At 33.5% G+C, this 14,286-nt stretch overlaps 1 protein-coding gene across 1 annotated transcript in view; it reads right to left on the bottom strand.

Annotated features, from left to right (window-relative positions):
• Positions 1-14,286, bottom strand: part of LOC115887706 (hemicentin-1) — a 1,088,837-nt gene that overhangs the window by 305,383 nt on the left and 769,168 nt on the right. Inside the window, exons 5-6 of the mRNA XM_030907180.1 lie at positions 9,095-9,324; positions 5,022-5,151 (exon numbers count right to left, since the gene is read on the bottom strand). Of these exons, the coding sequence (XP_030763040.1) occupies positions 5,022-5,151; positions 9,095-9,324 (360 nt within the window). The remainder of the gene's footprint in view (positions 1-5,021; positions 5,152-9,094; positions 9,325-14,286) is intronic.

Here is a 14,286-nt window from a genome sequence, read left to right as displayed (position 1 = left end):
AAAATAGCAATATAAGAAAATGTGTAGTATATTCTTCATAAGTAAACCAACTACACACTAGAGTTTGAATTAATTTTACACTTAAACTAGCGTTTACCCGCGACTTCGTTCGCGTCGAATTAATAATTTGTAATGGTAATGATAAAGCAAAGCAAGAATTTCTATTAACATACAAACTGGATAAAATTTTCTCACATTTGCCAAAAATAAGCTGTAAACGTCGAGCAGTTTAAGCAGAATCGTGGTTAATCAATTACTCAACTTTTTGGAACACCCTGTATGATTTTTTAAAAATTTTCAAAATATGTAAAAAAACAAAATAAATTATGCGTGTCCAAGCGTTTTCCCGAAAGACTAACCGTTTTTTAAATAATAAATATTGTAATATTTGAGGAGCGTTTTCACCCTCTTGGAATTTGAGATTCGAGAAACCCCTCCTTATCGAACCTCAACCCCACAGTCAATCCGTTTACCAAAAATCAGCTTTAAACGTCAAGCAGTTTAAGCAGAATCGTGATTACTCAATGGTCATATTTTATGAAACACCCTGTATATATTTTTAAAAAATCTTAAAATATGTAAAACAACGAAATAAAATATACGTGTTTAAGAGTTTTTCCGAAAAACTCACCGGTTTTTAAATAAAAAATATTCTAATATTTGAGGGTGGTTTCACCCCCTTAGAATTCGAGTTTCGAAAAATCCCTTCTTATCGAACCTCTACACCCTAAAGAAAATCCGTTTTCCAAAAATCAGCTTTTTACGTCAATGGCTTTAAGCAGGATCGTGATTAATCAATGACCAGATTTTTCAAAACACCCTGTATACATTTTTAAAAAATCTTAAAATATTATTCTGAAAATTTTTCAGAATAAATAAATACCTAAATATTGAAACTTAATAACGTACTGAAACATACAGCGCCATAATATCTCGACCTCCACCCGTTATGCTCGTAACAGGTTGAAAAACAATGTATCTAAAACAACTGATGCGTTATTCTCCAACCTGTTTCGAACTTCCATCGACAATCGACCGATGCAGCAGCGTTCCTTTCCCACTCCGATTATCTCAACCGCCACCCTGATATGCTCGTAGTAGGTTGAAAAACAACGTATCTAAAATGACTGCTTCTCCAACCCGTTGCGAGCCTCCATCGACAATCGACCGATGCAGCAGCGTTCCTTTCCCACTCCTGTTATCTCGACCGGAAAAACATGCTTCTTTTATATCCTATTATTTTTAAGCTGTTGTAAGCCCAATACGACCGTCGACGGCATCGACCGAAGCAGCTACGTTCGCCGTAGCGCATTCCCCACTCCGTTGTCCGTTGTCTCGCCGCCTGTATAGATGGTTGACGAAATAACATGTTTTCCATCCATACTCCATACTAGTTGTTTTTTGGAATTGCTTCGAGCAGCATAGAATTTCGTGGTGGTGCAGAGCGCCGACTTCGTTTTTCGTTTCACGAGCGGCCGATCTCTACGTGTCGTTCTTTTATATCTGTTATTTTTTAGAAGTAGTAACGGTTGCGTTATGTTATTTCTAAATAATTGTTATAAAATAACAAATAGTTAAATAACAACCCATCACTATTCGATACCAATTAAAATTTTAGTTAGGTAATCGAGGGTGCGATTTTGAAATTCATTGTTGCCAACTATGGACATATTCGGCGCCGGGCTGACTAACTGAAATTTAAATTTCTAACTGGGGATTCAGGTGGTATGTCTGCTGTAAAAAATGTGAAATTGCCATATTTATTTATTTATTTCCTGACATTGTCATTCGTTTCAACACGTTACTTTTGTATTACGAGTTTTTGGTTCAAATAAATTGTGTTGTGATATTTTAAGCTTAAAAATGTTTATTAGCAGACCTTGCAGTCGGTTCTTTTTCGAACCTCTTTTAGTGCGAAGTGTACAAGATAGCTTAATAACCGTAAAAAACACATCTCAACTTTATGTCCTTTAAGCGCTGTTAGAAGGCGAGTTTTGTTGATGTAAATAATAACTGTTTATATATTTATAATTAATTTATTTTTTCCTAAAATATTATGATTAAAAGAAAATATGTAAAAATGGGCAACGCTGTGCCGGTCAAGCTTAATCACGCGACTAAAAGTTTATTTGATACGAACTATACAGGGTGGCGCCTTTCATATGCCGCGGAAGCTCCTAGGAGAACGGTAGTTTATATCGAAAAAAGTTTGGCAGTATATGTAGGTTAACTAAAAGCATTTTATAAAATTATATAGAATTATACAGGGTGTGCCCAAAAAAAGTTACACATTAAAGTTGTGTTTTTTTTAATCGGACACCTTATATATTAATTGATTTTCGGATTCTAGGAATAAACAAAGGTAAGTTTTATTAAAAAAGCATATACCTAAAATTTAAGGATTTTGACATATTTAACATTTTGTGAAAATGAAGAGTAAATTTTAAATTTCGGTAACAGCTACCTAAATTTTAGTTGACCTGGTATTGCCTGATATGTAATTACAGTAACCATTGTATGTTAAACCAAATTGAAATTTAACCCGAAAAGTTATACAGGGTGAGACAAAATTAATATAGAACATTAGTCACTTTTAAAAGCAAGTGACTCATTTATTTTAAATGGAACACCCAGTATATTATTCCGGTATTCACTGGGGAATTTATATATCTTCAAAATATTATTAAGGTTGCCTGCCCCTCAAACAAAGATTTTCCAAGATATTTTAATTTTTATGATTTTGCGTCAGTAGATCTTTATTATTTGAAAAAAATTCTAGGGTGGCTGTGTGATATACCTTTTGTCAATTAGAGTAAAATATTCAACGGTAATAAAAAGATACATGTTTAAAACATATTTTAATTATTACAGAATTAAAACTAGATATAAACCTATAATTATGAGATAAAAATTAGCTAGATGACATCAAATGCTCAAAATGCTTCCTTTCCTGTTAACTGCATAAAATGATTGTCTTTTCAAAAGGATCTTTTCATTTTAAAAGGCATTATGTGGAGTTCTACCTCGAAAAGCAGCTACAATAATTTCTCTCACGTTGTCGACAATAGTTGGTCGAGTTTTGTAAATACTGTCTTTAACATCCCCATAAAAAATGCAGACCAGATAAAATCAGGAGCATTTAAGTATATTCACCAACTGATAGAATCATATCAGTTCTCTCTGATGTAGGGTAAGTTTGCATTTTCGGCAAATTTCTGAGATTTTTTTTTGTTTTAACTGACACAAAATGATAACTAGTTGTTAAAGTTGGACTAATTAGAAAACTATGATGAAGTAATGCCAGACATATCACCAGCCACCTAGATTTTATCAAATAATAAAGATCTACACAGATCAAATCATGTAAATGCAAATATCTAGGAAAATCTTTGTTTGAGGGGTAGGCAATCTTAATAGTATTTTGAAGAGACATGAATTCTCCATTGAATATCGGAATAATATACTGGGTGTCTCATTTAAAATAAAAGAGGAACATGCTTTTAAAGGTGACCCAATGTTCAATATTAATTTTCTCTTACCCTGTATAACTTTTTGGATCAAGTTTTAATTTGATTTAAAATACAATAGTTAATTTAACTACATATTGAGCTATACCGGGTAAATTCCAATTTAGGTAGCTTTTATAGTAATATAAAAATTTTCTTAATTTTCAGAAAATATTAAATTTGTCAAAGACCTTACATTTTAGTCATATACTTCTTTTATAAAACTCACCTTTATTTTTCTCCCAGAATCCGAATATTAACTAATATATAGGGTGTTCCATTACAAAAAACACAACTTTGATATGTAACTCTTTTTGGGGATAGCCTGTAGAACTCTCTATATTTTTAAAAAAGTGCGAGTTAACGTACATATGCTCAAAAAATTTCATTTCAATACTAACAGTCGTTCTCCTTGGAGCCTTCGCGGTGTATGAGTGGCGCCACTCTGTATTATTTATATATCATATATTTTAGACAATATGATTTCCATTTTCGATATTAAGCTGTAAAAAATAATATGTTTACGAAAGCTTTCAACGTATACATTATATATCCCTTTTATCAATCCGGATCAGCATTTTTTTACAGAGCTTAATCTACATATGTATATGTGGTTTTATTCGATATTGGATATATTTCAGTGTGAAAAATAGGACGAGCATTTTTTACGCTAAAAAATAAAAAATAAAATAAAATGCTGGTGTTTTGCGCAATGAATACGACCACTCTAAATAGTTCACGCTTTTTTGTTTGTCGTGTGCACCATTTTCACAGATTTTTATTTGTCATAAAATGGGGAATATAAAAACAAAATATTTTTTTTGTATGCGGTTTTAATATATTTCGAGATCGATGATAAATTGATCTAAAGTATTTTTAATACGTTAGATATATCTACAATACGATTGAAAAAAAAAACGGCGTCAAGGAGAACTAAGGGATGACAATCGATAATAATTTTGGCGAGGTCAAGCCCTAGCCGTTTTTTACTGAGCCCCGTACTCTTCTTTATTCTTCAGTGGTGCTTACTGCCAGTTTGCCTTAAGGAGTACGTAATTTATTTTTATGTTGAGTAAAAATAATTTTTAAATGGTGTAGTTAAAAATTCTAGAAAAAAATATTTTTTTGGAAATAGATTTATGTATGTGCCTGGAAACGTTCTATCCTTTTTTAATCTTTCTATTAGTGTTAGTTTTTGACAAGTTTTATGTCGATTTTTAGCAAATGGCGTCTAAAGATTGACCGCGCCAAAATTATGTTCGAATATCATTCTCCTGCCGTTTTTGATCTGTTTTTTTTTGATCAGACGATATTAGTAATATCAATAATCAGCTGTTACTTATTATTAATTACTGCTAAAGATGTCAGCAATATACATAGCAAAGCTTGAACAGAAATAATATTTCTATGACTACCATGGCGTTTTTTTGTCATCACACTGCGCCGCGCCGGCGTCGATTTATGTTAGTTTTATACTACATTATGTTGATTTCTATCAATAATTTTGTTACTTACATTGGACATTGAGCAAAACTGATACATTCAACGGCTGTTCTAAAGCTATGTGCCTGATGAAACATGTTAAAGTTGCGTTGTGGTGAGCCCTCAACACTTTGGCCATGTGAGCATCGTTTCTAGCCCCAACCTAAACAGAATTATTTAAAGTTAATATTTAATATTGAGTGAAATTATTATTTTTAGATATAATTGGTATAAAATGACCAAAATGGGTATTTTTGCGACTTTTTTCCATATCATACAGTCATGAAAATTGCCAATTTTTGTCATGTCACCGATTTTATTAAAAATGTTGTTGTCTACTAATTAAAAGGTTTAAAATAAGAATAATAGACCATTGTAGTATTACGAGTTACAGATTCTCTTTAACAAAATACTTACAGACAAGAATATACCATCCGAATGGAAAGAAAGCATTTTGATACCAATTTTTAAAAAAGGAGTAAAGCAGATCCACGAAACTATCGGGGTATCAGTTTGATTAGTGCCGTACAAAAACTGTTTACTAAAATTTTAGCAGAAGTAATGTCAACCGGAATTTTTGAAGAACGACAAGGATTTAGAAATAACCGGTCTGCAATAGATGCCATATCATCCGCCAAATAACCGAAAAAGCCATAGAGTTTAATAAGACAGCTTTTATGTGCTTCGTTGATTTTACCGAGGCATTCGATAGAGTCCATTTAACTGATGTCATAAACCTACTGCAAAAAGGAGAATTCAGTCGAATATTATAAAAGTTATCGAAGAGTTGAATACCGAAAACTACACATATGTAAGAGTGGCCAATAAACGATAGCCAATAAAGAAAAATAGCTGTGAAAACCGGATTCAGACAAGGAGATAGCTTAAGCCCAACCCTGTTCAACATCGTAATGGACGAAATCATAAATGAAGTACAGCAAGCTTGGAGAGGATATCGACTGGGAGATAAAGAAATAAAAATAATATGTTATGCTGACGATGCAGTACTCATATCTGAAGACGAAGATAACTTACAAAAGCTTCTATATAAGTTCCAACAAACGGCAAAACTATTTAACATGCAAATATCCGTGAAAAATAAATCCTTACAATATCTAGAGAGCCTAAAAGATGCAAACTCGCAATCTATGATCAGAGTGTAGAACAAGTGATGTCATTTAAATATCTAGGGGCAAATATAACAAGCACTAGGAATCTCAAAGAGGAAGTAAATACCAAACAACAAAGGCATCATTAATATCAGTATATTTAAGGGATATAATTTGGCGAAATAAATATAGGAGTGTCAGAAGCAAAGTTAGAATTTTTAAGGCTTGCGTGAGACCGGTTATGACATATGCGATAGAGACTAGAGCAGAGACTAAGAACAACAGAAATGCAAACACTTAGATCAATTACAGGATATATCTTATATGACCGGAAAAGAAGTGAGGATATAAGAGAAACATGCAATGTACAGGATGTAGTTCAGTCATTGGGGATTTTTGCTTGGAAAAAGTCCGGAAGTTTTGCAACTTTGCAGGTTTATAGGTTTTGGGGTCCCTAACTAAAATCCATAAAATGCACATTTCCAGACAAAATCGCCAATACCAAAATCGGTATTTTGTGAATATCTCGAAAACTATGCGTTTTTCGCAAAAATTTGAGGAGAGAAAAATTAAAGAGAATAAAATTTCCTATAAAAAAGGGTTCACGAAAATTTTCGCTAAAGTCAACCGTTTAGGTACAAAATCCCTGGAAATTTTACAATTTTGCGTAAAATATGATATATTATGTATAGTCGATTTCCCGAAATCAAATGTCGATTAGGGTTCACTGAAACTAGTTTTAGTTTAGTTTCTTTAATTTTGTCATAAAACAGTGGCGTATCATTAGTTCGCTCATTAATTTATGAATAATTAATTTTGATTATTGACAATGTGTACTTGTTTCCACACCACCCAAGAGGTAAAGTATATGGCGCGTTTATTTTAACGTGGTCTCCCCGGAGGCCTACTCCACTACATAAATTTAAAACTTTAACTTATCTGCACAAGCCCGACGGATCGGCCTCATTGATGTCAAAGTCGATGTCTGCTGTGCTGGGCTCATCAGGGTGGTCTCTCAATACGTCCAACTCTTCATCTTCACCCGCCAGAGGGATATCTACAGGCAAGTCCAACTCCTCTTCATCGGATTCGTCGAGTGACACTTCAGTGACGTTGTCACAGGATTTTCTATTGCAGTATGCACAAATCATTGAACATTTTAATCCTGCTCTTCTGCATCCGCAGGCTTTACCATAGTTGTTGGTTTTGCATTTACAGGATAAAAATGCCAACAGGGATTTTGGAGCTGGATCTTTCAACGTTGTGACTGGAGTAATGCCTGTTATTGTTTTCTTCTAACCCCATTCTTCTGCATCTTTGGTACAACCAGACCAATGCTAAACCTGGTGGTAAGTTCGCAATGAAGTCTGTCCAGAACGACAATTAATTATTCATAAATTAATGAGCGAATTAATGATACGCCACTGTTTCATGACAAAATTGAAGAAACTAAACTAAAACTAGTTTTAGTGAACCCTAATCGACATTTGATTTCGGAAAATCGACTATACATAAGGTTTGTTCTCACAGCGTGTTCCCAACATGTTAGTGACTTCTTCCAAACCGGTGTTAATGCGCAGGTCTCAAATAATGCAGTTTCTGATCGATTTCAAACTGTCTGTGAGAACAGCAAATCCCCTACTCTTCTTTTTTGATGTAATAATACAACTAATTTTAACTCTTACGTAATACCGAATAAAGAAGAAAACGAAGAGGGAATTAACCAAAGACATCTTTTAATGTTTTTGGTTTTGTTCTTTTTAATGTTTTAATGTTTAGTAATTTTGATTCTTGGGCCTGACCTGTTCCTCCATCAGCTCTTCTAGGTTTGTGTCTGTATCCGAAAATTCGGACGCCTCAGATTCTTCGGAAGATTCAAAATCGCTCATTTCTTTTCTTTATTTTTTGAAGAAAAAAACACAAAACAAAAACAACACACGTTTTGTAGGTTCAGTTTATCAAGTAATGACGTTGGGTCGCAATACGCATGCGACGGACACTTTACTTGCAAAAGATCCGCAAACAGGTCTGACTGTCAGATAACAATCAGAATTTTCTGTGTAAACAGCGTACTGTTGGTTGCAAACTAATCAAAAATTTCTGTGGGAACGCGTTTTACCCTATTGCGCATAATTATCTGTTGGAAATATGTTTCTTACAGTTGTGAGAACAAACCTATAATATATCATATTTTACGCAAAACTGTAAAATTTCCAGGGATTTTGTGCCTAAACGGTTGACTTTAGCGAACATTTTCATAAAACCTTTTTTATAGGAAATTTTATTCTCTTTAATTTTGCTCTCCTCAAATTTTCGCGAAAAACGCATAGTTTTCGAGATATTCATAAAATACCGATTTTGGGCGCCATCATGGCAAGGTGGCGACGCCGGCGGCAAGTCTGGAAATGTGCATTTTATGGATTTTAGTTAGGGACCCCAAAACCTATAAACCTGCAAAGTTTCAAAACTTCCGGACTTTTTTCCAAGCAGGCCCCTTTTTTGATCCCCAATGACTGAACTAATGTAGTAAAATGGGCAAGAAACAAGAGAAGAGAGTGGAGAGACCATGTGGACAGGATGCCAAATGACCGGTTAGCGAAAATTGCTAAGGAGAAAAGAACCAACTTGCCTGGACCGCCGCGCCGGCGCCGCGACGACTACCTATAAGATAGTATGAAAGCTGGTCTTCATCATCCCAACTGTTCTTAGGAAACCATTGAAGAAAACTCAGGACTTGGTCCTAACGTACGAAGAAGAAGTAGTCTTACGAGAGCAGTAATGGATGTAGGTGACGTTTTAACCTTCATCAAAAATAACCAGAGTCCAAAAAATAAATTTTCTTACAAAATAAAAATAACTCAGCCTTCAAGTGTGTATAATGTTCTGAATCTAAATAAAATTTGCTACAAAGTTTAAAATTTTCATAATTTTATCAAGTTTTAATATCATTATTTTTAATAATAATTATTAATATTAATTCTTTTTTATGCTAAATACCTTCTGATCCACTGCTGTTTCTGTCAAATTGAGCACTTCCAGTGGTACTTCCGGAGCGTCCAAGAGCGCCAACGACCCGAGACTCAGCTCCCAACTTAAGGAAGGTTTAGGATTGCCCTCGTCGACAACGCAGGACACTGTAAGATCGGCGTTTTCCTTTACAGGAATGAAGGGATTTCCCGGATCTAGGATCCTGTTGTCGATCATTAGATAGGCCTTTTTTGGGGCATCTGAAATAAAAAAAGAGGAATATTTAAATGAAAGTCATAGGCAAAAAAATTGAGTTATGATTCACAATACGATTTGGACATCTTTTAACCGGCCAGGACAATAGACGAAAAACATTTTAATTTTATTAAAAATTACGGTTTTTAACACAGCTATGCCATTCTATTTCTCCGCAATCATATTGTTTTTGAATTGTAACACATTTCAAGTTCAATGTAATATGTTTTTAAGAAACGTTATATTTGGACGTTTATGTGTACATGCGCACACCACCACTTATTAAAGAAACTGTTTGCGAACGAAAATATGCGATTTTTTGTCGCATATGCCAATATTTTTGTAGACCTTTTTAGGGTCGTCTAAATAAAAATAATGATTGAAAGAAAATAACGACGAAGATTTGCCTCAATTCCAATCCATTATTCCATTTTATTCATTTTTTGTCTGTGTTTCTCGTTAAAACAAACAAAATTTGAATCAATTACAGAGACCATAAAAGAGAAAAAAAGCCAGTATAAAGCATTTTGTGGCGGCCGAAAAGAAAAAATCCCCTTAGGAAACGGAAAGCTTAAAGAAAAAAGCTTAAAAAAAGCCTTGTAAGTTTTTTCCTGCTTCGAAAAGTTATGAATATGTATTTCGTTCTGTGGGCGTTCGAGGTTAAGATATTTTTTGATGTAAAGCTACTGTTAAAAGCTTAGTTAGTCTTCATTTTTTCATTTTACTGTGAATAATAAACGGTTCTTTTGGCAAAGATCAAAATTTTATTACAAGAAAATATCTGGTGAAAAATTATTGCATTGTAGATACAAGTAGTTATGTATGGTTGATTATAATACAAACCAAAAAAGTGTATATGCACTATGTGCGCATATTTGAAGTACAAGAGGAAAAACATTTTTATTATTGACATTTTGAGAAAAATGCATCCTTCGTAAAATTTTTTGCTTGTTTTAAAATTGTTAATTCCGTTTATGCTTATACTAAATTTCATACAATACGTTACAGCAATTACAGAAAATGCTGAACACATATACCTGGGCATACGAAACTTTGGGCCTTAAACTGAACATCGATAAAACAAAAATCATGTGCACTCCCCCGGAAAATCATAACTGCGCTATAAAAATCGGAACTATTGGAATATGTATCGGAATTTAATTACCTCGGCAGTTTGATTTCGGAAAAGGCAAATATCGATTCTGAAATTCAGCACAGAATCAGCAGCACCTCAAGAGCATTCTGGAAATTAAAAGACAGGGTTTTCTACAATCATGACTTGAGCACAAAAACAAAACTGGCAGTGTATCGAGCAGTAATAATCCCCAGCATGGTATATGGAAGCGAAACCTGGATGCCGTACCGCCGGCACACGAGCGCATTAAAGGTCTGTTCCCAGAAGAATCCCTGACTAGTCAGCACGTTTCTCATTGGTTAAAATGCGTAGAAACCTGATTGTTAGTCAGGTTTCTACACTTTTCAACCAATAAGAAACGCGCTGACTAGTCAGAGATTCTTGTGGGAATAGAGCTTAAACAAGTTGCAACAGAGATACCTTAGACAACTTTTAAGAATCAAATGGTACCACCATGTCTCAAACGTATCAGTCCTTAAAAAAGCAAGCTGCGAGAGCGCTGAAGTCATGATTACTAAATCTCGCTTAAGATGGGCTGGCCACGTATGCAGGTAATACTAAATTTCCGTACTGTTTTAGAGAAAAAAATTATAGTTGAGTTTATAGTGAAGTCCTAAAATCAAAACGCGTTTTTATGGTAATATAATTTCGTTTCCATTCTTTGATACATTTTTATTTATAGAATTTTAATTAACGTTATATTTTTTCCTGTTTTAAAATGTTAAAGAAGCACAACATATATTTAGTTCAATGCAACGAAAAGGGCGATAATAGTTATAAGAAAATGTGTTACTTATATGACATTAATCAAAATTCAATTACCATAGAAGAGACTTCTGATTTTTAGGACTTTGAAAAGAATCAACGATATTTTAATGTTTTTTTTCATTTTCCCTAAAACGGTATGGAAATTTAAAGAAGTAAAAAGCTGGATTCACCATTTTAGAAAAAACGAAATTTTTTATGAAGAATGCATTTTTCTCAAAATGTGAATAATAAAAAAGTTTTTCCTCTTGTAAAGACAATCCGCGGACATACTGTATATACTACTTGAAAAAAAATTAATTAAATAAAAAAAAATGGAAAAAGTAATCGGCCCACTCCAGGAATAGTGGAATAATTGTAGAATTGATCGAAGTTTCTTATGAAAAAAAATTAAAATGCCAAACTTCTAAAATGCCGATCTAAATAACCAAACCTTCAAAATTTTTTTTATTTTTTTCGAAAAACTATATTTAAAAACAAAAATTTTCTATGTGGTTCGGTCCCAGAATGTAAATTTTTGAAAAAGTTATGGTTATTTTAAAAAAAGGAAAGCCTTTTTCAAAAAGCAAGTTGACTGTTTTGATTATATACCTACATGTTTGTATTTTGTATCTAATGGCAATTTTCTTAATACTTTGGTTGGGCGCTGAACTCCAGTAAGGTTCTTCTAGACAAAAAGAGTATACTCTAGTAGTACTTTATAGTAATATTACAAGAAGTTGGCGATTTTAGAAGATAAATTGACAACGAATAAGTAAATTTCATAGATTTAGTAAGAACAGATATCACATTAGACATTTTAACCCGATCAAACAATCGGAGGTTGACTATGTACTGTAAAAACCAACTGAGATAGAGAAGGCGACATTGCCGCATCTCAAATTTGCGCCTATCTACTCAGTTTGATTTGCAGAAAAAGGTGACTTTAAAACCTTTACCGGATATCAATAAATCTCAATTTCTTAATTAAATTAATAGTTTATTTTTAAAGAAGCATGCGTAATAATATGTTATTAACCAGAGGATATATGCGTTACTATTAAACGACATGTTTACTGTTTAATGTGCTGAAACGTCTAGAACTATTGGCAACGTCGCTGCTAGTCTTCCAGAATGAAATGAGCCGTCCGTCCCACCACCCCTCGCGACGGCCCTTGGTCCGTTATAGCGTACTCCGTTTAGCTTGCGGTGTGTTTGAAGTCGGAATCATGACGAAAGTGAACTTTCAGTGTTTTTCGGTGGTTTTTGTTTTTGTTTAACGTACTTTTGAATCTGCGAATTCAGTATGGTACGACAGTGTCAAGTGTGTGGAAAAATAAGCTCAAATTACCCGAATTTGTCTTTTCACAGGCGGGAATTGTTTTCGTCATTGTACATAGGCGTCCCACAAGGGAGCCTCTCACAATCAAAATAATTTCTAATTATATTTGTAATTAATCTATTAAAACAAGAACGTAGTAGCCAGTAATTGAATTATAATTCGTCTCAATGACTACCTAACTGTTGTAGATCATAACAAATTTGAATATAAACGTTGCATTTGAAATTTTATTATAAGCCAGAAAGTGACATTTTTTTCTTAAAATTGTCATTTCTGGTCATTATATACGATATTCTAAAGGAATTTTAGTTTTAATTAAATAAATATGGCTCAAAATATGGATTCCACCTCTTCCAATACTAAAGAACCTATAAAGAGTCTTAGGTTTACAGCAGATGACGACTTAGCCCTTCTAAGAGAATTTGTTGTTTGTTGCCCTAAACCCATTGGCAGACGTTGAACAATAAAGCACTGGAAATAAGCACTTTAGCCCTTTAGTTTTAAAATACCTAGTAAACAAAAACAATTTCAAAGTTTTAAATTCAAAATTAAGTTAAGGTTAAATAGCGTAGGCGACGCGATCAGAATTCTTTCCGATCCGATAACTATAAATGAAGAGAGTTAATACCACCTCACGTAAAGGAAATAACACCTGGCCTTATTAACGTCCATGTACGCTATTCGGTTTAGCGATATCTCTCTATTACGCTTTCTATTGTTATTTTACGCGAGTTTATTTTTGCGCACAGAAAATTTGACTCGCTTGCACATCGTCATAAAAAACAATTTTCGTACCACGAATTAGGGACAAGATTTTTATCTGTATACTTATAGGATACCTAATCTGTGTTTGTACGGTGTGTTTACCTTTTTTTTAGAATGGGACGAACTGTAAATAATTCTTAGGCTACTAGTTTTATACATACCTATATACAGAGTGACCCAGGCCTCCAAAAAAGACAGGACAGGTGGCAACCCTAGGTATTTCTGGAATGGAAATATAATGGCAAATCTACAACTTTAGTTTGAAAATATGTTCTGGTCACCTATATTTACAAAAATGTCTAAAATGTGCTTTACCATTGCCTCCATATTCTGAAAAAAAATTGAAAGAAATGTCACCAACCACAAACCTAATATAGAACTGTTTCGGAAGCCTGAGTCACCCTGTGAATATTCAAAAGTAACTGAAAGTTTATATAGAAGTAACTGAAAGTTTAAATTGAAAATCGACGTTGAAGCGATTTTCGAAAACCACCTACTAACGTTTCAACATAGGTATATGTGGGATATTAATTATATTATTATATTAGACCTTATAACAAAACTCATCTGACGAAAAAGTGTTAATGTAGTATATTAATATGGAGTATAAATTTTACTAATTAATTTACTTTTACTTTACTAATTAAATGCTTTCCAAAAAACGATACGCCACTGGCCATTAGAACAATCGAAATGCTCCTAGTTGCCGGGGTCGGAAATTTTAGACTTCTCTGTCTTTTCTGTTCTTGTTTGACACATTGGAATGTTTGATACACTACCAACGAGTATTTATGAATGAGATGTTCGGTCTATCTTTATAATGTCTTTGGTAAATTTACTATATGAGATACACAGTTTTTAAATAAATTCACAAAGAATATTGGTGTGAATTATAACATATTTACACACATACCCACAAAACATCCCCCCATTAGAACTTTTTCTTTAATGGCCATAAGTGGGAGTAAAATACCAACCGCC

Source organism: Sitophilus oryzae, unplaced genomic scaffold (assembly GCF_002938485.1).
Source record: "Sitophilus oryzae breed Bouriz unplaced genomic scaffold, Soryzae_2.0 scaffold_610_pilon_pilon, whole genome shotgun sequence".
NCBI lineage: Eukaryota > Metazoa > Arthropoda > Insecta > Coleoptera > Curculionidae > Sitophilus > Sitophilus oryzae.
The sequence above is the reverse complement of the archived record's forward strand: the minus strand, read 5'-3'. Positions and strand labels throughout refer to the sequence as shown.